This window comes from Schistocerca cancellata, chromosome 6 (assembly GCF_023864275.1).
Source record: "Schistocerca cancellata isolate TAMUIC-IGC-003103 chromosome 6, iqSchCanc2.1, whole genome shotgun sequence".
Classification (NCBI taxonomy): Eukaryota; Metazoa; Arthropoda; class Insecta; order Orthoptera; family Acrididae; genus Schistocerca; species Schistocerca cancellata.
In genome coordinates, this window is record NC_064631.1 from 334,122,442 (window position 1) to 334,150,260 (window position 27,819).

Here is a 27,819-nt window from a genome sequence, read left to right on the forward strand (position 1 = left end):
TCAATACCTTCACTGCGCGGTAACAATGGTGAAGTCACTGATGACAGTGCCACCAAAGCAGAGTTATTAAACACGGTTTTCCGAAAGTCCTTCACCAAAGATGAAAAGTAAATATTCCCAAATTCCTATCAAGAACAACTGTGAAGATGAGAAACATAGCAGTGGATATCCTCAGTGTAGCAAAGCAGCTTAAATCACTTAATAAAGGTAAGGCTTGCAGTCCAGATGGTATACCAGTCAGATTCCTTTCAGAGTATGCAGATGCAATAGCTCCATATTTAGCAATTATATACAACCGCTTGCTCACAGAAAGTTCTGTACCTAAAAACTGGAAAGTTGCTCTAGTCACACCAATACCCAAAAAGGGAAACAGGAGTAATCCGCTGAATTACAGGTCCATATCACTAACGTCGATTTGCAGTAGTGTTTTGAAACATATACTGTACTCTAACATTATTAAGTACCTCGAAGGAAACGACTTATTGACACACAGTCAGAACGGATTCAGAAAATATCGTTCTTTCGGAACACAACTAGCTCTTTACATTCATGAAGTAATGAGTGCCATTGACGGGGGATGTCAAATTGACTCCATATTTTTAAATTTTCAGAAGGTTTTCGACACTGTCCCTCACAAGCGTTCCAAAGTGTGTTCCTACAGAATATCACTTCAGTTGTGTGACTGAATTCATGATTTCCTGTCAGAAAGGTCACAGTTCGTAGTAAATAGATGGAAAGTCATCGAGTAAAACAGAAGTAATATCCAGCGTTCCCCAATAAGTTTTATAGGCCCTCTATTGTTCCTGATCTATATTAACGACATAGTAGACGATCTGAATAGCCCTCTTAGATTATTTGCAGATGATGCTGTCATTTACTGACTTGTAAAGTCATCATCAGATGACCAAAATGAATTGCAAAATGATTTACATAAGACATCTGTATGGTGCAAAAAGTGGCAATAGAACCTGAATAAAAAAAAGTGTGAAGTTATTCACATGATTGCTAAAAGAAATCCACTAAATTTCGATTACACGATAAGTCATGCAAATCTGAAGGCTGTAAATTAAACTAAATACTTAGCGGTTACTATTACAAACAACCTAAGTTGAAAGATCACATAGATAATGTTGTGGGTAGAGCAAACCAAAGACTAGGATTCATTGGCAGAACACTTAAAAGGTGCAACAGATCTACTAAAGAGACTGCTTACACTACACTTGTCTGCTCTATTCTGGAGTATTGCTGTGCGGTGTGGGATGCGTATCAGGTGGGACTGACGGATGATATTGTAAAAGTTTGAAGGAGAGTGCTCGTTTTGTATTATCTTGAAGTAGGAGAGATAGTGCCACAGACATGAAACGTGAATTGGAGTGGCAATCATTAAAACAAAGGCGTTTTTTTGTTGTGATGGGATCTTCTCATGAAATTTCAATCACCTGTTTTCTCTGCCAATTGAGAAAACATTCTGTTGGCCCTCACCTACAAAGGGAGAAATGATCATTATGATAAAATAAGAGAGACAGCTTGAAGGTGGTTCACTGAACCCTCTGCCAGGCACTTAATTGTGAATAGCAGAGTAATCATGAAGATGTTGACGTAATCATGTAGATGTAGATGAATTTGGTGGAGGTGGAAAGTATGACAAATTCTAATGAGGCACTAGTCAGTAGCAACAATCATAGTAATGTAGGTGAAAGTAATATAGATAATATTGTATTGGAGGAAGTAGATGAAGCTATGTGCGAAAGGGGCGAAGCTGAAGTCTCGTCAGCTGGAGATTAATTTTGTGGTGTATCAACGGTGGTAAGCGAAAGTATTGGTGAGGGTGGTGTAGCAATAGTCTCATCAGCTAGTGATGAATTTAATTATGGATCAGCAAATGTGGGTGATTTATTGTTAACGGGAGGTGAAGGTGACATTTTAAGTGCTGAAGTTGCGAAGGTTCAAACTACTGCATTAGGTACCTCGAAAGGAGGAGTTTATGCATTAATTTCTATTGATGGAAGTGAACCTGTGGCTCTTGATGAAAACATGAATTTTAAGTGGATGTTGAAAGATGAACATGTAAGTGTGTCAGATAGTGTGTTAAATCATGAGGTGACAGAGGCGTCTGACGCGGAAAAAATGAGGAGGAGACAGAGATCCAAGTTTGGCACAGTTCATGTGTACTGTGAATTATAATGTGGAGCTATGCAATAGTGGCAGTTTATATGATGAACAGGTAGAGGTTGAGAGAGTTATTTATGGTGGCTTACATACTATATTGGCGGATGCAATGGATTTTTTATTAAAGTAAAGAAGCTTATGAGTTGTCATTGGATGTTAAGGGAGTTGACTGTGATGAAGTTTGCAGCGATTCGATGGAAATGGGTGAGGATTTGTTTAAGAGAGATGAAGTTTTATGTTGTGTGGTTGATTGTGAGAATGTTGCAACTACTGATATCATTACTTCAGAGAAAGGGAACAGTATATTTTATGCTTACGAGGATGGTAAAATGACAGGTTTTGAGGGTGATTTAAATCCTATAGATGAGCTGGAGATAGATCAGAAAAATCCAGGAATGGATAATGGTGCTGATAGCTGCTCTGAAATTATAATGTGTACTATAATAATGGAAGAAAAAGTAAGGGTCACTGAAAATGATCTTTTGAGGGAGCAGTGTTTAGAGAGGCGTGAAATTAAAAATGTGCAATCTGTAAGTGAAGTGATCAATTTTGAAGAAGAAAGGAAGTGTGTGACTCAAAATTAAAAATGGTGCTGCAGAGGTAGTCACAAATGTTGTTGGTTCATTGGGAAAGAGGCCTCAAATTTGAGCAAGTCAAAAAACGTAAAAAAGTGAGATTCAGAACATACATACACTGACAAGACAAATGTCAGAGGCAATGGTTGCCGAATTGACCTGTTGAACAAAAAACATGGCTTGTATTGATATAAGTGCGTGTATACAAAAGTAATTTTGTGTGTAGCATGTAAGAATTTCGGGGTTTATACAGCTTGCATAAAGAGTGAATTTGGTGGATTTAATATGTATGTTGTACAGAAGCACAATTTAGTGCAAGGAGAGTGTTGATGTTGGCCGCACAAATCTTTGTGCACAGTGTTCAGCAGGACAAAATTAATTTCATTATTCAGGTAAGAGTAATGTAAACTGTATTGTATGTAATATCTGTAGGAGAAATTTCAAAGAGTTCTTTAAATATGTTACCCATAGCATTTTGGATGGGTCTTTCGTGTGATCTATGTAATTTATTCGTAATTATTGTTCGCACAAAATTTGGCGCATGCATTAAAATTTAACTGCTTGTGGGAGTAGTAAATGTGTTTAGGTGCAATGTAAATGTAAAGTTTTTGGGTATATTCCATGGGTTAATTCTGTGATGTATGTTATTTTGAAAGGGTTTTGTATAGATTTCTATGTGAAATTTTCGGGATAACTTCATAATATGTTTAAGAAAATAATTTTATGGATAAATATTTTATTATGCAAATAGGGTATTGATGAATTTACAGAGCTGTTTAGCTGCTGGGAAAAGGAGAGCTAAATGGGTAATTTCTGTGCAGGGTAATATTAGTTCTAAAGTTTCTAATTGGATGTGGTAAAGTTGCAGAGAATTTATAACATGTTAGTTGATTCATTATGTTGAAAAAAGTTCATAGCACGAAGGATGTGTTTTCTAGCGGGAACATTAACAGAGTGTTTGAAATGTCGAACTAAAGCAAATGTGTTTTTCTCATCATGCGCTGCTGCTCGCAGTCTGGCTTCAGCTGCCAGAGACTGCGGTCATGCGTGTATGAGCTGCATTTGTGTGTATGTGTGTGTGTGTGTGTGTGTGTGTGTGTGTGTGTGTGTGTGTGTGTGTTCTGTTTTTGACAAAAGGCCTTGTTGCCAAGTGCTCACTCTCCTATAGTCTTTGTTGTGTCTATCTGCAACTCAGCATCACTGCTACATGGTGAGTCGCAACTACCCTTTTCATAATATTGTTAGAGTCCAATGAAATGCAAGTTTACAAAAGAGTTTTGCCAACATTCAAAATGAGCAATTGTCTCAGAGAAGTAAAAATCAAAACTGAATGGCAATTAATACAAAAAATATGAAAGCAAATTTTACAAGTTTACCACATTAATTTCCTCAAAGCTTTACTACTAAAAAGGTAGCAAAAAGTAGGGGACAGGGGACACAAATAAGTGCACTGAATTTCATTAAGGTACTCTTCATTGCTTCTTACAGGTATACACATCCGTTAATTATACAAGAAGAATCCGAAAACTACCTCCAATTATTCAGAGGTTGATAAATGTTTGTCATGAATATTAATCTGAAGTGCATTCACTAATTCATTGCACCAATTATCTTAGTGACTATCGGAGTGGGGATAGGTGCACCCTTCTGCACAGACGAGTTTTACAAGAAAAGTTCAAATGGCTCTGAGCACTATGGGATTTAACATCTGAGGTCATCAGTCCCCTATAACTTAGAACTACTTAAACCTAACTAACCTAAGGACATCACACACATCCTTGCCCGAGGCAGGATTCGAATGTGCGACCGTAGCGGTCGCATGGTTCCAGACCGAGCTTCACAGAGCAGGTGTCACAACTGTGATACAGATATTTCTACTGACTTTCATAATTAATCTTTCAGTCCGCAGGGGAGTGTGTGCTGATTTGAAACTTTCTCTTAGGTTAATACTGTTTCCTGCATCCTGCACTAGCACCCTAGAAAGGAACCTTTCTCTTTGAAGAGAAATGCTTTCACCACCTGAGCTATCCATGTACTCTCAGAGCAATTCTGCTAGTACTTTCCTTCTACTTTCCAAACTTCACAAAAGCTCCCCTTCAAAACTTGCAAGACTAGCACTCCAGGAGGAAAAGATATTGCAAAGAAATGGCTTAGCAATATCTTAGGGGATTGTTTCCAGAATGATCTTTCGTTCTCCAGCAGAGTGTATGCCATTTTGAAACTTCCTGTTGTACTAAACCTATATGCCAGACAGGACTGTAACATGGAAACTTGAATTTTGTAGGCAATGGCTTGGTCGCAATCAGCATATTTCAAAATAATGCACATTCTGCTGCAAACAGAGATTCATTCTGGAAACAATTCCTAGGCTCTGTGTAAGTCACTTATTCACAAATTAAAGTCATCTCAATCTTTACTGAGAATTATCAGACATTGACCTTTTTTTTTTCTTTTTCAACCTATATATGTATTTTCTTGTTTTGTTCATTACTCAGTGTCTGATTACCTTCTTCATAACAAATGTGGGAAAACTGATTAGCTATTGATATTTGAGCTATTCAATGGCCCTAATATTAAACAAAAGCTAGCTACTTCTTTCAAAAGTAGTAGTTTTACTGATACATGTGACTGGAAGAGATCTGAATTTACATAAAAAACTTATGAACTCAATTTGAGCTCAGATTCAGACGTAGCCGCATAGGAAGGTATTTGTGATAACCGTATTTTACGGACTATAAGGGACACTTTTTTCCTTCGAAAAATTGCCTCCAAAATTCAGACTTGAAATTAATGTAAAAATGTCTGATGTTTGATTTTAAACTCCCACCAGACTTAAAAATGGATATATATTCAATGCTGCGAGAAACCCATATTTATCTGGCAACAATGGATTCAACTGGCCGCAGCAGTGTGCCAATGTGATAAACTTGAGTTTTGGGGATTCATAAGCTTGCTAACACTGTCTCCCTCCTGTTCTGCCATCACAAACCCAGAACACTGCCTCACCTACGATGCGTCGTTGCAGTCTATAGTGTCCGTGAACTTTAACTGAAAGTGATTTATATATCAGCAACAGTACAATATTTTTGTTAGTAGCTAGTTTCATAATGGAAAAAATAAGGAGTATTCAAAAGATGCGACTATAAATTGAAAGTAATAGCATACGCAAAAGAACATGGAAACAGTGCAGCTGATCGGCTTTTTGGCCCTCCACCAACAGAGGAGGAAAAGAAAAAAAAAAAGAAAAAAAATTGCTATTGGCGGGCTAGTGAAGAAGAATGGGAAAAAAATTAGGAAGACTAAATGTGCATATAGAGAACCTTGGAATTAAAACAAAAATGATTCAAATACACACTTGTGAGCTAGCACTACAGTGGAACTTAACAGACTTTCAGGGTGAGGTTGGTCAGTGCAACAGGTTTGTAAAGCATCATGGACTCAGCATGTGAGCCAAAACCAAAATCTCTCAGAAAATGCCAAAAGAATATGAAGAGAAAATATTATCTTTCCATCACTTTATTATTCAATATCAAACGCAAACCCGTGTGGAACTTCAAATTGCAACCTCCTAGTGTCTCAATAAATAAACCATTTAAAATATGTATGAGAGAGGAATGGAACAAATGGATAATGGATGAAACCCAATATGAATTCACTCCAGAGGGAGCTTTAAAATGACCTACAATCAAACAAGTGTGTCAGTGGATAAAAAAGTTATGATCTAGAGTGAGGGGGGAAGACATTATTGTTAAATCTTTCAAGAAGTGTGGCATAAATAACACTCTTGACGACAGTGAAGACCATCTCATATACGAAGAGGACAACGATGACAATTTTCAGGGATTTCAAAGATCAGTTCAGTTTTATAAACTAAGATTTTTTTTAGCCTGGCTTTGCAATCTAATAATAAAATTGGTAATAATGTTATTTTAAAAAGTGCTAAAAACTAAGGTGCGCCTTATAGTCTGTAGTGTCTTTTAGTGTAAAATACGGTACAACAAATTAAGGATAACAAAGCCACAATTCTGTTTGTATAAACAGAAGTATACTAAGTGTATACTAAGATGAGTATTGCTGCAGTTTGTGCATTTAGGTAAATGACTTTCTCCATACAAGATATGATGTGAGTAAGATGAAATAAGATGTCTTCAGCAACTAAATGAGACAAAGAAAATCTGCACCTGGTGTAATACTCACTATTCATTAATCCTCTAACTCTTCACAAACAGTTACTTGATGATTCTGTTCAGGTCCCATTCAAAATGGCCATGCTACCACTCATGCTTTGATAGTGTTTTCAGCACAACCCATCTGATATGAATGCAAGAAACCAGCTTGCAGGTTTTCGTCACTCATACAACCTACTTCATGACACTATTTCCTCGCTGTGGCCTGTTCTCGATGTAGCACTAAGCCCTCAATTTGCTTGTGTTACAAAATGCTCAAGATCTGATACAATAATGGCACAACTAAAAGAAAATTACAAGGAAAAAATCTAAAAGCTATGGATACACTGGTATAATACCTGAGGAAATTTGTAAGTGCCCAAATTTTTTAGAAAGTGTATACTGAAAATTGGTGCAGGGCTCTCTGAAGTCTAGGGAACATGCCAAAGTGACTAAATCCATACTGCAGTATCAGGGACTGTGGAGCTGACGGGCTGGATACAGATAGACTGATATACCATATAGTTATATTTTCTTTCTGTATTAGCTTTGTAGGTGAGGTACTGCTCCAGACAAGCTGAATGTAATATGATGTCAGCTAAGTATTATACAGAAGTTATGATAAATATTTTTGTGTGAAATGTCACAAACTCAAATGTCACCATGGTGCAATTCTTACAGGTAAAGGTCACTTGCTGCAGAAGAATATAAAGTATCTTCCTTACAATAAATTGACAAAAATACTTTCATGGATATGATTATGATAATGGCATGAACATCCATACTACAGGAAAGATGCCTGTGTTACCAATGCTAACACAAAATTGTTAAAGACAAAAAAATGTGTTTCTTACCTTTATCACACCCAAAGGTTTGCGCAACAAATATGTTGAAGCATACACGAGCCATACACCTCCAAATACCAACCACTGCATGCGTCTAATAAGTGACATTTTTCTGCAGGTGGCTTGACAATTATCTCAAATAGTTATTCCACCTAATCGTTTTTCCCATATAGTGCTTGGAAAACACCTTGAATTATAATATCAGATGATGCATCATCTCCAACATGCTCCAAGAAAGGGTCTGCCTTGAAATAGAAGACTGGTTGGTGATCAATGCTCTTATCTTCAATGTTCTCTGAAGACCTGGGGAAAAAATATTAATTTTCACTATGTTAGATATAATCTCTGCAATTGCTGAGATCACAGAGGACAGTCACAAAAAGAAAACAGATCTACAAACAGCTGATCTTCAAAAAGCCTCCCTTTTGAGGAATTGACTGATAAAAATAGGCAAAAATCAAAAGAGTGATAAGCTTATCATGACTTAGTTATTACATTAATAAAATTCATTTTTACCACAATGTTTTATCAAAAGCAAACCACTTTAGAAAGATTGATTCTCTATCTTCACACATTTGGCTGTGACAATTATAGTCACATTCCAAAGGATGTGTTAAGCCAACAATCATACGTGTGCATGTAACTCTATGCTTGTGACACATCCTGTGCCATGTTTGTGTGAACACTCGCAGTTTCCAACACACAGTCAACATAGATGACATAAGGTTATGCACATATAAGAACATTAAACATGTATTAGACTACACCTGGGCAAGATTTGGATGCTTCATGCATCCTTGTGCCCCAGGAGCACAGCCACATTTGACCAGTACTTTGACTTTCCTCCACCAGTGCGCTATTCAAAGCCGTGCAAATGGAACAACCATATGATGAAGGTCATGTCAAGTGGGAAATGGCAAATGGTGCATGTCTAGTACAATGAGACTACTAGAACTTTAATACTGCAACTCAGTCTTCAAATAATCGGTAACATTTGTTTTCAACTTTAGATCATTACATCAATGCTCTAAATTTCTAATTAACCATGTTACATAAAATAATATGTAATGTATACAGAACAATGCTTCAGAATGTGCCAATATGCAGATCAAGATATGTTGATCCAAAAGCTGGCTGTACTTGATAAAATCATGACAGAGGACACAAATTCACATAGATAACCTGCAATAAACATTGACGTAACTAACATATTTGTGTGTAATTGATGATACTGCTTGAGAGAACTTTTATTATAAAACTCTTGTAAATTCTAGGATTGAAGAAACAGATTCTTGAATTGGGTGTTACACTACAGGTCTTATTAACTTAAAATAGAGGTACACTGATACATCAGCAGCCAAACACACATACCATATGAGCAATCTTGAAACTGCTCATTAATGTGTTTCGGAACCTCTAGAAAACTCTTCCTGGAATGTTCCAATTGCTGAATTGTAGTCATCCATGTCTGCTCCATAACTTACTCCCAGGAAACGGCCTTTGCCTTGAAATTGAAATTTATTTCTCCATAGGTTTAATTTTTGTTTAAAAGCATCCATTCTGTTTGGCACACCCGTCACATATTTCTCCTCTTGCGTAAAGAGGTTTAAAGGATGGAAATAATTGGTGTTGTCTACTTTAAAAGCAATGTTACCAACCCACTGAAAATCATGGATATACTTGCCCTCTGTTCTATTTATTTATAAGAGAGATAAAATCTCTCCAAAAGCCAAGAGAATGTTGCTTTTGTTTTCAAGTAGCAATGGTGATCCAATGCATCTTTTTTCCATCACACAATAATATGATGTAATGTGCATAGCATTCAAATGATATGTAAAAATAAGGCAATTCCAAGTCCACACAGAATGGTAAAGCTCCTCTCCTCTGCTTTTTGGACAGGTGCATGGTATATTTAACGCAGAACATAAATCTTGTGAAACACCTCACATTGGATGGAAACTGTTTGACACATGATAAGGCTTTGAGGGCTATTTGTCAAGCTGAAACTGCAAATGTACTGCTCTAGACGAGTCCTGCTACAACTGTCTTTCCATTTGCACCACTTCATTCTCATCCCCTGGTTATGCTGGGCAGGACCGTAGGCAGAAAACATTGAATGCTGTTTACTGAAATGTTTTAAATGCTTAATTACAAGGAAATGTCAAAGCACAGTCAGAAATATAAAGCTTTTGTTCTGAGACTTAAAACGAACACACAATAATGATGGTGGTGGTGATACAGGGCGAGTCACACAAGATGTAATGCCCTTAGTTTTTACTTTATTTATTTATCTACTTATTTTTGGAACAGTTCCACATATCAAAATGAGGTTTTTGGTATGTGATACAGTGTATTCACACTTATGTAGGTTGAGATATTGAAGCAAGTATGATTTTTTTTTTATAGGCTGATATACCATTTTTAAGGGCATCCAGAAGAGCTTGCAAAGAGGCGTATGAATACTTGTTAATACTGCTCTTGAAACTCTTCAGCATAGAATCCGAGAAATGTACTAAATTTGGAAAGCAAAGAGACAGCTATAGTAGGTGTCAACACTGCCAAGCAGAATTCTAATGCGAGGCTCCATCATACACAGCACGATGGGCCTATGCTTGTAAGATAAAACTCATTTCCTGTACGACACAGATACAGGGTCAGCTATAATTTTTATATATGGAACTATGGCATATGCTTCTGGTACACTAATTAAATGTGTGTAAGGTTTTCATGTTTTTGTGGAAACAACTATAGTTTTGTCAGGCACTTTTCTCTTCAAATCCTCCCAGTTGCGCTTACTTGTCAAAGCCAAAGTAGAAATGTTGGAATTCATACTTCATAATGATAAACAGCTGTACTGCTTTCTTTGATTTAAAAAAAAATATCTTTGTCTGGACATGCCTGAATGCTTCTTAAAGTGAGCCACATGCTGACAGACAAATGTGTCCATAAATATTTGTCAAAACAGTGATTAGATGGAATACAATTTAAATAAACTAAACAATTTATTTGGGATTACTGGCAACATGTCACACACAAAATAAATACTTTTCGTGACAAAATATACTATTACAACTTACTTAAATATGTACTCAAATTGTTTGCCACTGACTGCAAGGCACACTTTCAATTACCATCCATGAGACAGATGAACAGATGAAAGTACATTAGATGATACTTCATTGCATGCTTAGTTGGCGCGTCATGAATGTATCTTTCAGAGATTCCTACAGAAAGAAATCAAGGGAAGTCAAATCAAGATACCTGGCTAGCCATTGTACTGCAACACACCATACTACCCAATGGCCAGTGAACTTTTTACCCAGTATTTGCAGTGCAAGATGAGACGAGTGAGCTGGGCAGCCATCAGGTGTGAATCAAATACACTGTTGCTTATCCAGGGTACCTCTTTTAGAAGAACAGACAGAAAGTACACAAGGAAGTGTGCATAGCTATTTCCATTTAACATCCCATGGACACAGTAAGGTCCCACAATAAAAATTTATTATGATGTCACATGGAATTTATTACAATGCCACATCAAAGGTTTAGGCTTCATGGTAATTGTTTTTGTGCCTGACTAAGCAGTGTGGATTTTCTGCTGCCCAGGACTGCATGTTACGTAAATTTGTGTTACCACAGTTCGTGGATGTTGCTTTGTGGTAAAGAGCAAATATTGGAAAAATGTAGTGTTACCTCCAAAGTGGTGCATGGCAAACCAATAAAATTCTATAACACTTTCAAAATCACGTCCTCCGAGTGACTAAAGTAGCGGCAGACGATATGGGTGGAATTTATGTCAATGACTGATGTAAATGACACTCCTCTGGCTGATCCCACACTCCTTGACAATATGTCTCTGCCACTATTTGCCGTATAAAAGTAGCACGTCTAACTTCTCCTTATAGGTGTACACGTCTGCAGCAAAGGAATGTGGAAGCGGAAATGACCTGCTGACAGATGAGACAGTTCCTGCTAATTCTGAAGTGCAAACAAGTAAAGAGTCAAAAGGCTTGATACAATGATCTAGCCTGGTATGAGAGTCTATACAGCACACTCGCCAATTCTGGTAGACTTGCCTTTGAATTTTACAGTATTTCTCAGATTCTTTTGCAGAGAGTAACAACCTCAACATTAACAAGCATTACATCACTGTAGTCATTTTTTCGAGTGCTTTCAGATGCCTTAAAAATTTATATCATTCTATTTTTTAAAAGTCATACTTGGTTCAGTATCTTGATTGAGACAATAGTTAAGACTATCATACACCTAGTACATGCCCCCTTAGTGTAATATCATTTGCCAAAAACCTCATTTTGATATCTAAAATCATTCACAAAATAAAAGGGGTGTTGCATCTTACATATCTCAACCTGTATACTGGTCTGGGTGCATAGAGCTAGGTCTTTAGTGCCCTTATGAAACTGTTACAAGACAGTGATTTGCATGCCACAGGTACCGCACACAGGGCAGGTTGGGAGTGGGGGTGGTTTCCTCTTACCTGAGTAAGAGTAGGAAGCCATATGTAAGAGAGCAGGGCCCAATTCGGAGAAGGATCAGAGACCATTCATCCTGCCCAAGTAACTGGCATGTGGAATGCCACAGCAAGACAGTTGGTTTCACCAACCATAGCTTATTGTCAGTCGCTGCCAGCTGCCCCCCCCCCCCTTCCCCCACAAATGTATGGATTTCTTTTTTTTTTTTTTTTTTTTTATGGTTTTAGGGCTTAGGGCGCAAAATTGCTAAGGTCATCAGTGCCCGGTCTGTGACTTAGGAAACAGTAAAAAAACAAAAACGGAAACTAGCAGCAATGGGAACGAAAGTCATAAAATTGGAGAAACTAAAAGCAGAAGAAAGGCTTAAAAATTCACTACAGAAGGGGGTTGGTTGTCCCAAAAAAAACTTCAAATGACTGACGACATTTCACTGGCACGAATGAACTCTAGAACGCGATCGGCCGATCGCGTGTCATCTGCTAAAATTGACGATATATCAGGCGACAGCTGTAGACGGGCGCGTAACGGAGTAAAATAGGGGCACTCAATTAAAAGGTGTCTTACCGTCCACAACTGAGAGCAGTGGGGACAGAGTGGGGGAGGATCGCCGCTTAAAAGATGTCTATGGCTAAAAAGACAGTGCCCTATCCGGAGTCTAGTTAAAATTACCTCCTCCCGACGACGCGTTCGGGAGGAAGAGGTCCAAGCAGAGTTTTCACGTCCCACAATTTATTTTGGGGAAGTGTCGACCAGTGCGCGTGCCATAAATGAACAACACGACGACATAAAACGCTCCGTAGATCGGCGACGGGAATCGATGGAATAGCTGGCCGAAGAAGAGAGACTGCAGCCTTGGCTGCAATATCGGCTGCCTCATTTCCGCAGATACCAACGTGTCCCAGGAGCCAGAGGAACGCCACTGAGACGCCCCCCAGGTGGAGCAAGCGCAGATAGTCCTGAATCCGGTGGACCAGAGGGTGCACAGGGTAAAGAGCTTGGAGACTGAGGAGAGAGCTGAGAGAATCGGAGCAGATAACTTACTGTATCCGCTGATGGCGGCGGATGTAGTGGACAGCCCGGAGAACAGCGTAAAGCTCCGCAGTGTAGACCGAACACTGGTCGGGAAGCCGAAAGTGATTTGGGGTGTCGCCAACAACATAGGCACTCCCTACACCTAACGATGTTTTCGAGCCATCGGTGTAAATAAATGTGGCGTCCGTCATTTGTGCACATAGAGCAGCAAATGCCCGATGATAAACAAGTGAAGGGGTACCATCCTTGGGAAATCGACAAAGGTCCCGGAGCAGGCAGATCCGGGGACGGAGCCATGGCGGTGCTGTACCCCAAGTTGTCAAGAAGGTTTTAGGAAAGCGGAAGGAAAGAGAATGGAGCAGTTGACGGAAGCGGACTCCCGGTGGTAGTAGGGAGGAGGGGTGGCCTGCATACCCTACATCAAAGGAGGCGTCGAAAAATATGTCATGGGCTGGATTAGCAGGCATGGAAGACAGATGGCTGGCATAACGGCTCAGAAGGACTGCTCGCCGATTGGACAGCGGAGGTTCAGCAGTCTCAGCATAAAGGCTTTCCACAGGGCTGGTGTAAAAAGCTCCAGACACTAAACGTAATCCACGGTGGTGGATAGAGTCGAGACGCCGAAGAATAGACGGCCGAGCAGAGGAGTAGACTATGCTTCCATAGTCCAATTTCGAGCGCACTAAGGCGCGATAGAGGCAGAGAAGGACCACTCGGTCCGCTCCCCAGGAGGTACCATTCAGGACACGGAGGGTGTTGAGGGATCGCAGACAGCGAGCCGAAAGATACGAAATGTGGGAGGACCAGCATAGTTTTCTGTCAAACATAAGACCCAAGAATTTAGCGACGTCTGAAAACGGAAGGTTGACAGGTCCTAGATGTAAGGAGGGTGGAAGAAACTCCTTACGTCGCCAAAAATTAACACAAACGGTTTTACTGGGAGAAAAACGGAAGCCGGTTTCGATGCTCCAAGAGTGGAGGCGATCGAGACATCCTTGAAGACGTCGTTCAAGAAGGCTGGTCCGTTGAGAGCTGTAGTAGATCGCAAAATCGTCCACAAAGAGGGAGCCCGAGACATCAGGAAGGAGACAATCCATAATTGGATTGATGGCAATGGCAAACAGTACAACACTCAGCACGGAGCCCTGGGGTACCCCGTTTTCTTGGGAGAAAGTACGGGAGAGAGTAGTGTTCACCCGCACCCTAAATGTGCGCTCTGCCATAAATTCACGAAGAAAAAGGGGCAGCCGACCTCGAAAGCCCCAAGAGAACAGTGTGCGGAGGATACCTGTCCTCCAACAGGTATCGTATGCTCTCTCCAGATCAAAAAATATTGCTACTGTTTGGCGTTTCTGGAGAAAATTATTCATGATATAAGTGGAGAGAGCAACAAGATGGTCAACGGCAGAACGATGCTTTCGGAATCCGCATTGGGCAGGTGTTAAAAGACTGCAGGATTCCAGCCACCAAGCTAAACGGTAATTCACCATACGCTCCAAAACCTTACAGACACTACTCGTGAGAGAAATGGGGCGATAGCTAGAGGGGAGATGTTTGTCCTTTCCAGGTTTCGGAACGGGAACGACGATAGCTTCCCACCATCGTCGGGGAAAAGTACTGTCGGTCCAAATTCGATTATAAAGGCGAAGGAGGTAATGCAGACTATGGGTTGATAAATGCAGCAACATTTGGACGTGGATACCATCCGGTCCTGGAGCGGAGGAGCGAGAAGAAGAGAGTGCATGTTGGAGTTCCCGCAAGGAGAAAACAGTATTATAGCTTTCGCGATTTTGAGAGGAGAAAGCAAGAGGTCGCACTTCCGCTGCACGTTTCTTCGGGAGAAACGCTGGCGGGTAATTGGAAGAGCTCGAAATCTCAGCAAAGTGCCGACCCAACGAGTTAGAAATTGCGACGGGGTCCACGAATGTATCATGCGCGACAGTGAGCCCAGAGACCGGGGAGAAACTAGGCGCGCCTGAGAACAGTCGAAGCCGACTCCAAACTTCCGAGGAGGGAGTAAAGGTGTTAAATGAGCTAATAAAGAATTTCCAGCTTGCCTTCTTGCTATCGCGGATGACGCGACTGCATCGCGCACGGAACTGCTTATAGCGGATACAGTTGGCCAAAGTAGGATGGTGGCGGAAAACGCTGAGAGCACGTCGCCGCTCACGTATTGCATCACGGCATGCCTCGTTCCACCAAGGAACTGGGGGGCGCCGGGGCAATTCGGAGGTGCGTGGTATTGAATGTTCCGCAGCCGTAAGAATAACGTCGGTAATATGTGTGACCTCATCGTCGACACTGGGAAAGTGATGGTCATCGAATGTCGCTAGAGATGAAAAAAGTGTCCAATCAGCTTGGGCAAACTTCCATCGTCGCGGGCGCATGTATGGCAGTTGAGGCTGCCGTCTAAAAACACATGGAAAGTGGTCACTCGACTGTGTATCATCAAGGGCGAACCATTCAAAGTGCCGAGCTAGCGGAACAGTACCGACCACAAGGTCCAAATGAGATAAATTTGTCGTGGAGGCAGATAAAAATGTAGGGATCCCAGTGTTGAGGCAAACTAGATCCACTTGGTGGAAGACGTCGAGCAATAGTGAGCCACGTGGACAAGGATGTGGAGATCCCCAAAGCGGGTGGTGGGCATTGAAGTCCCCAACCAGCAAATAGGGGGGTGGAAGCTGACCAAGAAGATGAAGGAGATCAGCTTGTGCCATTGGTGTGGACGATGGAATGTATACAGTACAAAGAGAGAACGTGTATCCGGAAAGGGAAAGACGGACGGCGACAGCTTGGAAGGAAGTGTTTAAGGGGATTGGGTGATAATGGAGAGTATCATGGAGAAGAATCATGAGTCCTCCATGGGCTGGAGTGCCTTCAACAGAGGGGAGATCATATCGGACGGACTGAAAATGAGGGAGAACAAAGCAGTCATGGGGATGCAGCTTTGTTTCCTGAAGACAGAAGATGACCGGTGAGTAGGATCGTAAGAGGATCGACAATTCATCCCGATTGGCTCGAATACCGCGGATATTCCAGTGGATAATGGACATGGGGTGAACAGAAAATGGAGGAATGTGACCAAAGTTGCTGTCAACTCAAAGACTGCTCGGAGCTAGCGACCGACAGCATGGAATGGCATTCTGCCGAAGGCAGAAGATCCTGATCCATAGGTTGGTCAGGAGCAGCTCCTGCCACCAGCGAACGGCCGGTTGACCGGTCACCAGCAGAGCGCCTCGGCGACACAGAAGACGGCCGAGGGCGATTTCCGCCAGGTGGTGCTGTAGATGGGACACGCCTTGGCGGAGAAGGAGAGGAACTGGGTTTCTTTGTAGCCTTCTTAGAAGTATGATGTTTAGATGAAGGAGGAACCGATGGTTGGGAAGTTGCGGTACGTAAAAACTCTTCACGAGTATGCTCCTTTTTGGAAGGCTTGGTGTCTGACTTTTGGGCTCGAGATTTAGCAGAACCCGATGAAGGGTGAGCCATAGAGTGGGCAGGCGAAAGTGGTGAGGTTGAACAGGCGATCTTTGCGCTGGCCGATCTGATGACCGTGGCACTAAAGGTGAGGTCGCAAGTCTGCGTGGCCGCCTCCTTTGTTGGCCGAGGAGAAGCAAGGACAGTGCTGTATTTTCCTGTCTGAGGCACGGTGGGCTGGCGACTGGCAAATAATTTTCGAGCAGCAAAGGTCGACACCTTTTCCTTCACTCTTATTTCCTGGATGAGCTTTTCGTTCTTAAAAACGGGGCAATCTCGAGAGGAAGCAGCGTAGTCACCCATACAGTTGATGCAGCGAGGGGATGGAGGCGGACAAGCACCCTCATGGGCATCCTTGCCACACGTAACACATTTGGCCGGATTGGAACAGGACTGGCTGGTGTGATTGAACCGCTGACACCGATAGCAACGCGTAGGGTTTGGGACATAAGGGCGAACGGAAATTATCTCATAACCTGCTTTGATTTTCGATGGGAGTTGAACTTTGTCAAATGTCAAGAAGACAGTGCGGGTTGGAATCATGTTCGTGTCAACCCTTTTCATAACTCTATGAACAGCCGTTACGCCCTGGTCAGACAGGTAGTGCTGAATTTCTTCGTCAGACAATCCATCGAGGGAGCGTGTATAAACGACTCCACGCGAGGAATTTAAGGTACGGTGCGGTTCCACCCGGACAGGGAAGGTGTGGAGCAGAGAAGTATGCAGCAATTTTTGTGCCTGGAGGGCACTGACTGTTTCTAACAACAGGGTGCCATTCCGTAATCTGGAACAAGACTTTACAGGGCCTGCAATTGCGTCGACACCTTTCTGAATAATGAAAGGGTTGACCGTGGAGAAGTCATGACCTTCGTCAGACCGAGAAACAACAAGGAACTGTGGCAACGATGGAAGAACTGTCTGTGGCTGAGACTCAGTGAACTTACGTTTGTGAGCAGACCTAGTGGAAGGTGAGGAAACCATTGCGGAAGAATCCCCCATGATTACCAGCGTCTCCGATGGCGCGCTCCTCCCTTGTGGGGGCCCTCACTGAGGGCACTCCCGCCTTAGGTGATTGTTCACACCTCAGGTCACACCTCCCGACAAACGGACGGAGGGACCAATCGGTACTTTCGGAAGGTATCAGCTCAGGTAATCACCCCTCCCTGGGCCTGGCCGTTACCAGGGGGTACGTACGTATCCTACCTGTCTACCCGGGGCGGGGAATTACACGTTACCCCGTCACCGGCTATGCATGGAAGTGCGTGGGTCGGCCTTCAGACACGCACAGGGAGGAAAAAAGAGAAAGGGAAAGGAAAGAAGAGGGGGTCTCAAACGCCGCAGCGGAGAAAAGGGCAAAGAGAAGAGGAAAGGAAAAGAAAAGGACAGAGGAAGGACGAAGACTTGCAAGTGTAGAAAGCAAGGAAGTGAACAGTTTCGAGCGTCCGTCTCCGGACGTAGGCACAAACCATACTCCCAGATGGGGAGAAAGGGAAGCAAAGAGCCAGAGGGGAGGGGAGGAGGGGCGAAGATGCGGGTTGGGGAAGGATGCGGAAAGGGAAGGTATGCAGCCCGGAAAGGAAGGAAGGCCACATTAGCTCAGGGTCCCGTGCTCGCTACGCACGTATCCACAAAAGAGTTGTGTACCCCCCGGGGGAGGGGGGTATGGATTTCTGACTCACTAGCAAAATGACAGCCTGCAGGGGAATAGCACATCATGTTTCCTGAAATTCCCACATGTCCTGGTACCCAGCAGAATGACAGCTGCTTCTGTCACTGTTGAGGAATATACAGCCAGTCAGTCATGTACGAGCTAGACCATTTTCTCTACAGGGCATATGTGCTGCAAAGATTGCAGGGCACTAAAGGAATTGGAGTAGATGAAAAATTGTTTGCTATGAGACCATTCACTTATTACAGTGCCTTCAGGACTGCTTGGGGCTCTGTAGGAAGTACAGCATGTTGAAGGGGAAGATGAACCCTGCAGACACAGTCACGGAGTGTTACTGAACAGTCTAGGGAGTCCTGTGTTTGGAGTCATCAGTGCACACAATTTTAAAACTGTGATGTCTCTCTAAAACCTTTTTAAAGAGAGAGAGAGAGAGAGAGAGAGAGAGAGAGAGAGAGAGAGAGAGAGATTTAAACACAAAAACTGGAGTGTAATCTGCCTTATAATTCATCAAGTTCAAAATAATACTGAGCCTCTGCTCCAATCTTGGCATAAAAATTCCAACAGGTCACACCCATTTCTAAAAGGCAACTCTTTGCCTGAACCCTGTAGGGCCTAATTGCTCACTGTCAATTATGGAAAACCCTTTCCATTTGTGACTGAGCAATTAAATGTTGTGTAGGTGTGTACGGCATGGACAGTGTTTTATAAGCCAGCTGCACAACGAGGAGTCCTTGCCTGATGCAAAGAGGCAGCTCGCTAGCCTCAGCACAAAGACTCAGTATGAGACTGGTCCAAAAAGCCCCAGTGGCCAGTCAATTCTTTTCATGGTGCACCATGTCCAACATTTTTAAATAAGGTCATGCAGACCCGTACACTGTGCACCCACAATCAAGCCAAGATCGCACAAAGGCCTTGTAAAACTGGAGCAGACAAGTTCGGTCTGTTCTCCATGAATTACGGCTAAGACATTTTAAAATGCTGAGGGATTTTAAGGGCCATCTTTTAAGATCCTTAAGCTGTGGCAACCATGAAAGTTGAGAGTCAGATTTGAGGCCCAGAAACCTCGTGGTATCTTTAAAAGTAAGAACCGTGTCCCCTATCTGAAATTCAGGACAGTTTAATACAGAATGTGAACTGCTGAAGATAATGTGCACAGACTTCTTGGTGGAAGAAATAAAGTCTCTCTCTTCTCTGCCTATTCCTCCAACCGTCAAAAAGTCAGTTGCAATTGATGACTTGTTGCACGGCTCGAGGAGGAACAAAACACTGAGGAGACCTCAACAAACAAAGAATACTGGACAAAACATTTAACTATTGATGTTCTGTAACATCAAATTACCTTAAATATACTGTGTTTTTAAATATTAATAATATGACAATCAATACTGGTTGGTAAATGCAGCCAGTGAAACTGTGTTACTATGGGGGTAAAAGAAAGGTCTCCTATTTTTTTTATAAGTACATAGACCTGTTTATTTCTACAATGGTTTACATCAGTTTACAGCTTGAAGATTTAGCTATTTTTCAACATAATCACCATTTCTGTCGATGCATTTTTGTAGATGCTGTTGCAGTTTTTGTACGTCCATGTCATACCAGCTCGCCGCCAACTGTTTAGAAAGTTTTGAACCTCTTCTTTCACCTCATCATTGGAGCTGAATCGCCGGGACCACAATTACCGCTGACAGGTACTGTAAGACTGAAAAAACTCAAACGGGCAATTCAGAACCAGAGAAGAGGAATGTTGAGCAAGGGTGTGCACATTCTCCATGACAACGCTGGCCCACACACCGGCAAACCGTTCTCTCCTGCGACAGTTTCAGTGGAACATAATCACCCACCCACCCTCCCTATAGTCCTGACTTGGTGCCCACTGACTATATCTTGTTCCCTAGGTTAAAAGAACATTTGGCCGGTAAGCGATTCAGCTTCGACAACGAGGTGAAAGAAGAGGTTCATAACTTTCTGAACAGCATGGCGATGAGCTGGTATGACATAGGCATACAAAAACTGCCACAGCGTCCACAAAAATGCATCGACAGAAATGGTGTTTATGTCGAAAAATAGCTAAATGTTCAAGCTGTAAATTGATGTAAAGCATTGTAGAAATAAACAGGTCTATGCACTTACAAAAAAATTGGAGACCTTACTGTTGGGATTACCCTAGTATCATTGTTTTTAAATATCTGAATGCTTTATGAATATATGTAGCATAAATTAATAGTTAATACTTGTAAAACTGATTTAGTAATTGTAAATGACTGTGCATCTGCCAATGAACCTTTATTATGTTGAACTGGTGTTTGTAAATACTAAATTGAGTAAATCTGAGAACTACGCAGTCTTTCCCCCAGGTGATTTTGTTCGGATGATCTTGGCGTGCTTTTAGAGACAATACATTTTGGATATTTGTGGTGGTCAAACAATTACACCACAGCCACTTCAAGAATTATGGCTCTTGTCGGCGATATGGCAAGCCCCTAACAAACCACCATATTTGAGACTTGAAGAAACTATCATATTTGCCACCACAACAATGTATGCTCAGCTGCTACGAAGCAAGAATCTTTACCTAATTTAATATTTAGTTGTTTATAAAGAAGAAACAGACATCTCACTGCATGTGTTATAAATTTCCAAATTTGAACAATACAGTTATTTAATTTCCATAGTTATGTTTTAACATAACTATGGAACATTCACAATCATTTGTTTTTTCCTTTTATCATTTTGAAAAGAGTTAATCTGTGTCTAAAAGTATGTTTTCACAGAAAGTGTAAATCTGAAACAACTAGGTCTGACGCATCACATTTCATCAAATTATTGGTGGAATTAACAACACTAATTCAAACACTGGTATAGAGCTTGTCACCATTTTTTTTACTTTCTTCAGTTAAAGCTGTTTGTAGTCAAAGTAATATTTAACAGCTGAGATGCCATTAACACTATAAAGCATCCTACTGAGAGCAGGTGATGTGTTACATGCTGAAGATAATGTAGAATATAGCTCTCATCTACAGAAAGAGCAGTTATATTCTTCATCAGTGGTGGAATTTATGTCCCAATTGTCCATCTCAGCAGTCACTGTGCAGTATCAGAAATCTGTATCCTGACTGGCAGTGGCAATAACTTTGGCAAAATAGGCCACCATAGTTTAGATAATGTCTTGTGGGTTGGTCTGGAGACACCCATTCCCCATTACAGCAGCCACTAGGCACCTCCCTCCTCAAGGAATCAACCCCAATGGCGTCTCATTCGGTCAACACTGAACCCCTGGTCCGATCGCAGAGCAGGACTTATTATTCCACACAAGGGACAGGCTGAATTTTCAAATGGAGAATGGAGGCTTCAGTGGTGCAGTGGATCATGGGTAATATGATTCACCAACTCCTGGACACTGCCACAGAGTTAAAAAAAAAAGCAAGTCAGATGTAAAGTGTCCAGTCTGCACTACTGAGCACCCACTGAAGCAGCTTTCCTACAGGCACCACTGTCTGGCAGGTCACTCCATATGAGGAAGTGATCACTTGAATGCAAATCATTGACCACTTCCTACTGAGCAGTGTGTTCAAGTGCTGTGAAGCATCCCTAGAGATCTATAGCAGTGAACAACCTTGTTGCAGTGCTGAAGGGTGTGCTCTGCCCCATGTTCAATAAACACCCACATGAGGACGTGACAAGACATTCTACTTCTCTCTATTTCTCTACTCCTGGGGCATGTTGTTGCAGTTGCTCAAAAGCACACTAAAAATTACGACATAGGATGAAGAGGTGAGAGAGATGAGTAAGGTCACTTAGAGCACCTTCATCTAGCATCATGTCGGGGCATGTAGAGTGAACATATTACAACCAATGACACACATGCACTGATAACGACTGTTTGCAAGCTAGATGAACATGAGAGTAGTGAGGAGTGGTAGGTGGTGTTTACAAAAATTGCAATTCCTCCTCTAGCTCACTCTCTCCACTATGGTCATCATTTTTTAGAACAATGTAGCCATGTAGTTCAAGGATGTCAGAGAATTTAAAGTGTGTCTCCTGAAGAAAGAGAGAGAGAGAGAGAGAGAGAGAGAGAGAGAGAGAGAGAGAGAGAGTATCTACCCTTAGCTAGTAGACATTTTTCCGTCACATGTGTCCTAAACCCTTTCAAATTACAGAAGTATCGAAGCCATCTTCATGGTAAGGGTTTCATATTCTTTCCCCCTTATTCCTTAATGGTAGGGAGGCTGCATCGGAGGGAGGTTACTTGAAGAGACCTGTCGGTTCCCTCAGGCGGACGATGATGTCCATACCATCAATAATACAGTCATCTCGTGCATCACATAGAACCTAGATTGTACGGGCTGATGGCTTCAGCTCTAATTGTTTATGCCTGTTGGTTTTTGTCCTCAGCTTGGATCCTGCAGATAATGGCAAGTCTGGTTTTAACAGAAACCAGTTGCTGTTTCTCTTCTAATGACTGTCACAAGGGTGTGTTACCCTTTTTGACATCAGTTTCAGCAATCACCATTATTTCAGTGATAGGAAGACTTTGTTGCTGCACTAGTGGTGCAGGCTCATTTATGGGTGCAGGCTGATGAGCTCTGCTCAGCTGTCAAAGTCTGGATGCCAACACATTTTCTGTATAGGTTGCTTACAAGCTGAGGCAAATAATTCCATAAAACTGGGTGGCAGTGTGGCCTTATACACCTTATTCACATCAGAAAAGGAGATGCATTGGCTCTCTTTAATCTCTTGTATATTCTTCTCTTCTGGGAAGACAGGGCAGGTGTACATCACTTATCTTCCACCTGCGTTACACAGAGTCGCAGAATAGGTGCAATCATATTACCCTGATATGGACAAATTCATTTCCTGTAGCAAAAAAATCTATGTGAAGGCTCCACTATGGCACACAAATTCAAGGAACGAGCACTTTCATTACTCCCTCCCCCATCCCCAATCCCCTTCAGCTGGTTCTTACATGATGGGATTCTTGGATTAACACTGCTGAGTATTACAGCACCAACTGCACCAAAAGGAAGGCAATCTTTTGTAAGCTTTATAGCGATGAATTAAGTGCTATCAAAACTGTGAAAGAGGTCTTTAGAGATACCTTATCTGGAAACTCGACATAGAGCAATGCAAAGTTTTCAATGGTATCAAAAGCGATCACAGAACTGGAAGCTGTTGGCACTCATCTGAGTGACACCCTGGATATTGTGTGACATGCACGGTGAGTTGGACCGAGTTTATGGTCATGTGGCCGATTAAGTGAACATACAGCGATGTGTTCTTCAGTGGAATCCTGGATATTCTACAACATGCAAAATTAGTGACAGTCTCTCTGGGAATGCCACAACATTTAAAGACAACGAACAAAAGCTGGCCCGCAGTGATCTCACCGCCCTCTAATACACTCCAGTGACATGCTGCGGCATGGATAGGAGCTTTTCCAGGTACAAAACTATCCTTGGCAACAACCGTAGAACTTGGAGAATGGAAAATCTGAGAACTCACTTTGTGATTTAAAGCAACTCTGCAGAAACTGAAGATTGATAGGATGTGTTAACTAATTTGGAATACTTTAAACAAATGATGTGCAGTACTAAAAATGTGGTTTTATTGTTTGGATAGGTGATATTGTTTTCACTGTACTACTCAATTTTTTTCTGACAAATGCAGTCATTTCAAAAATGAGTGGTATTCAGTTTCAACACCGCAAACAGTTTATTTGACACTACAATAGCGAAGCCACTGTTGCAATACATAAATTTTTTTCTTCAAAAAGAAAAAAAGAGGGGGAGGGGGTTATATTACCAGCTTCAACAAACTACGCCACCATTTTCAAACGTAAAACATCAGTTAGGGACTATATAATGGGAATTGTTACCAAACATCTCTCAACAATTATGAAAAATAATGAGACCAGGCAACTGAGGCAATGGTGATACTACAACGTCACTACAAGTTGTGTCCATGCTTGCCCAACCGTTCGCTCCATGTCCTAATGTAGACTACATAAAAACTACACCAAGGAAAAAATTGCCAAAGATTCTTGCAGTATGTCCTGCTGTGACAACGATCGTATGGCTGATATAAATTCACAAGCCTGAAAATTAATACATGTATGTATATTTAATCATCATCATGGTGCAGCCTCCCATGAGATAAACACATATAATACCCTCACCGTAAGTGCATCACGCACAGCAAGCTTACATATGGAATGCAGCACTAAATTTTACTATGATCTGCAAAAGAATGAATGTTTTTTTAGTAGTCCTACATGAGAGTACAGCGTGTTTTGAGATTCTTTTTATGGAACATAACAAAATTGTGTGCTGTTTCCATATGGAAGCTTGCTGTGCTTGATATACTTACAGTGACATTATGTGTGTTTATTTCTTGGGAGTCTGCACCATGATAATGATTAAATATACATACACGAGGGCTGTTCAAAAAGTAAGGTAACTTTTCAAATTACATGGGCAACATACATTCTGTTATTGATCTTTTTTTTTGTTATGTTGGTACACAGCTGGCACACAGTTTCAAGTGTAGAGCATACTGTGTTTGTTTTTGACAGATAGAAAGGTTAGACACGTTTTAGTGTGCTCGGTGATTTTTTTTTATTATTATAAAAAATGGTGCAATGAATTTGCATCAAATTTTGTGTTAAAATGGAATCAAATGCTCTAAAACACTTGAAATGTTGATAGTGGCATATGGTGAGTCTGCACTAAGTAAAGAAAATGTTTACACGTGGTAGAAGCTCTTCCAAGATGGCCGAGAAGATGCCAATGATAAACCTTGCTCTGGACCACCACATCAACAACAGATGATAATGTTGAAGCTGTGAAGAAAATTGGTGGGGAAAATTGTCGAATTACAGTACGAGAAGTTGCCGAGGATGTTTTTTTGGTATATCAGTTGGCTCATGTCGTGCACTTTTTATTTTTTTTTTTTATTTTTTGGGTGCAAGACGCGTGCCAGCAATGTTTGTTCCAAAACTTCTCAATTTTGATCAAAAGAACCGTCACATAAGCATTGCTCAGGAGCTCTTGAATGATGTCAATGATGATCCTGATTTGCTCAAAAAGGTCATAACTGGTGACAAAACATGGGTTTATGGTTATGACGTCGAAACGAAAGCCCAATCATCCCAATGGAAGCATACCGCAGAGCCAAGACCGAAAAAAGCACACAAAGTTTGATCAAATGTACAGTTTTGTTCACTGTTTTTTTTTTCAATTACTGTGGTGTTGCACAGCATGAATTTTTGCCTCAAAGTAGTACAGTGAATAAGGAGTATTACCTTGACATTATGCACCGTTTGCAAGAACCAATATGCAAAAGAAGTCCAGAATTCTGGAAAAACAATTCATGGCTTTTGCATCACAATGCACCTGCTCATTCATCGTTGCTTGTGAGAGATTTTTTGGTCAAAAACAACACGATAATCATTCCTCAGGCACCATATTCATTGGATTTGCCCCCTGCAACTTTTTCCTGTTCCCAGAACTGAAGAGACATGAGACGACAAAGATTTTCAATGACTGAGGAAATAAAACCTGCATCGCTGGAAGTACTCAAGGCTGTACCAGAAAGTGCTTATGAGAAGTGCTTCAAGGATTGGAAGCAGCATTGGGCACCAGCGTATTGTATCTGAGGGATTATTTTGAAGGGGACAGCATGAATACTAATGAATAAATAAATAGTTTTTCATAAAAATATGAAGTCACCCTATGTTTTGAACACACCTCGTATATGTTTAATTTTTAGATTTGTGAATTTATATCAGCCATACAATCATTGTGTCACAGCAGTACATATTGCAAGAATTTTTGGCAATTTTTACCCTGTTGTAGTTTTTATCTGTTCTACATTAGAACATGGAATGAACGGTTGGGCAAACATGGGCATAACTTTTAGTGACTTGGTTGTGCTACCATTGCCTTGGTTGTCTGGTCTCATTATTTTGTTGTGAGATGTATGGTCATAATTTCCATTATATTTTCTCCAACTGATGTTTTACATTTGAAAATGATGACTTAGTTCGTTAAAACTGGTAATGTAACCCATTTTTAAAGGTAAATTTTATGTACTGTGACTATGGCTTCACTACTGCAGTGTCAGACAGACATTTAACTAACATTATAGTCACATTCCTTTATGACATTTATGTCAGAATACAGAAACTTACATGAAGACATTTTATTTTTAGGGTCGTATATAAATTTTAGGTCATTAATTCTTGCACGTTTCATGTTTTTAGGTCATTAATATCTGAGCCCTATTTGCAATTACTGGGTGGTGTTGACTGCACAACTGAGCACTGAGCATACTGAGCACAGCTGACAACACACACACACACACACACACACACACACACACACACACACACGGGGCACACGCATGCGCACAACTGGTGGTTAGAATTCAGCTGACAGTGTTCCAAGTGCTGACACACACACGGGGCACACGCATGCGCACAACTGGTGGTTAGAATTCAGCTGACAGTGTTCCAAGTGCTGCAATGTGGGCTGTATACATCACAGGGTGCTGAAACATTGTACGTACATTCATTAATCTGTGTACTCATGGAGTATACTGAAAGAAATAACAGTTCCACTTCTCATCACCAGGTGAAAATATGATGCTATAAGCACTCAGCATTTGAAATTTTTCCTGCTTTGATGTCAGTATGTTGTCTTTGATTTGGCGCATGTTGATTTCTCTTGTGAAGTAACTGTTGGCATAAAAGGTTCAGAAGGTTGAAGATTCCCATAATAAACACAATGGCTATTGAGAAGACTGCTGGTTAAGTTGTTTTATCAGAATGGCTGCAATAACACTGCTGTATTGCAGGAATATCACTGACAAACAGCTGTGAAGAGGCCCCATGTCACTCAATGGGCTAAATAATACGATCAATAAATTTGAAGAAACAGGTGAATTAAGTGTTGCAGCAGGGAGAGGAAAGTGCCCCATTGCCATGGCAGTTGAAGCTGGTGCAGCTATAGCCATCCATGCAGCCAATGTCTCAAATTCTGCAGCCAGTGGTCGAGCCGAGTCACTGGAATTCACTCTCTCACTTGGTCAACAGTTCAAAAGATACTGCAGCACATTTTACACAGGTATGCCTACAAGATTCAGTATGTGCACCAAATGAAGCTCCAGGATACTCTACAATGCAATTACATTGCCCTTTGTTTTATGGCACACATGGAAATGGGTGGTGTGACCAAGGAATATTCTTTGGATGCACTACACAGGTTTTACTCTGCACAGCGCTGTGAATGCACAGAACTGTCACATATGGGGTTCTACTCCACCACATGTTGTGCACTCAGCTTAAGTGACTGTGATATGGTGTGGTTTCACAAGAGGCTCCATTCTTAGTTTCTC

The 27,819-nt window shown here is 41.3% G+C and overlaps 2 protein-coding genes across 7 annotated transcripts in view; both read right to left on the reverse strand.

The window, feature by feature from the left end:
* The window catches only part of LOC126191097 (uncharacterized), a 53,110-nt gene extending 45,209 nt beyond the window's left edge, over positions 1-7,901 (reverse strand). Inside the window, exon 1 of the mRNA XM_049931827.1 lies at positions 7,765-7,901. Coding sequence (XP_049787784.1) covers positions 7,765-7,863 — 99 coding nt within the window. The 5' untranslated portion in view covers positions 7,864-7,901. The remainder of the gene's footprint in view (positions 1-7,764) is intronic.
* Positions 7,902-7,907: 6 nt separating this feature from the next.
* The window catches only part of LOC126191098 (sorting nexin-24-like), a 96,597-nt gene continuing 76,685 nt past the window's right edge, over positions 7,908-27,819 (reverse strand). For all 6 annotated transcript variants that reach the window (XM_049931831.1, XM_049931834.1, XM_049931830.1 and 3 more), the window contains one exon: positions 7,908-8,058. In XM_049931831.1, coding sequence (XP_049787788.1) covers positions 7,908-8,058 — 151 coding nt within the window. The remainder of the gene's footprint in view (positions 8,059-27,819) is intronic.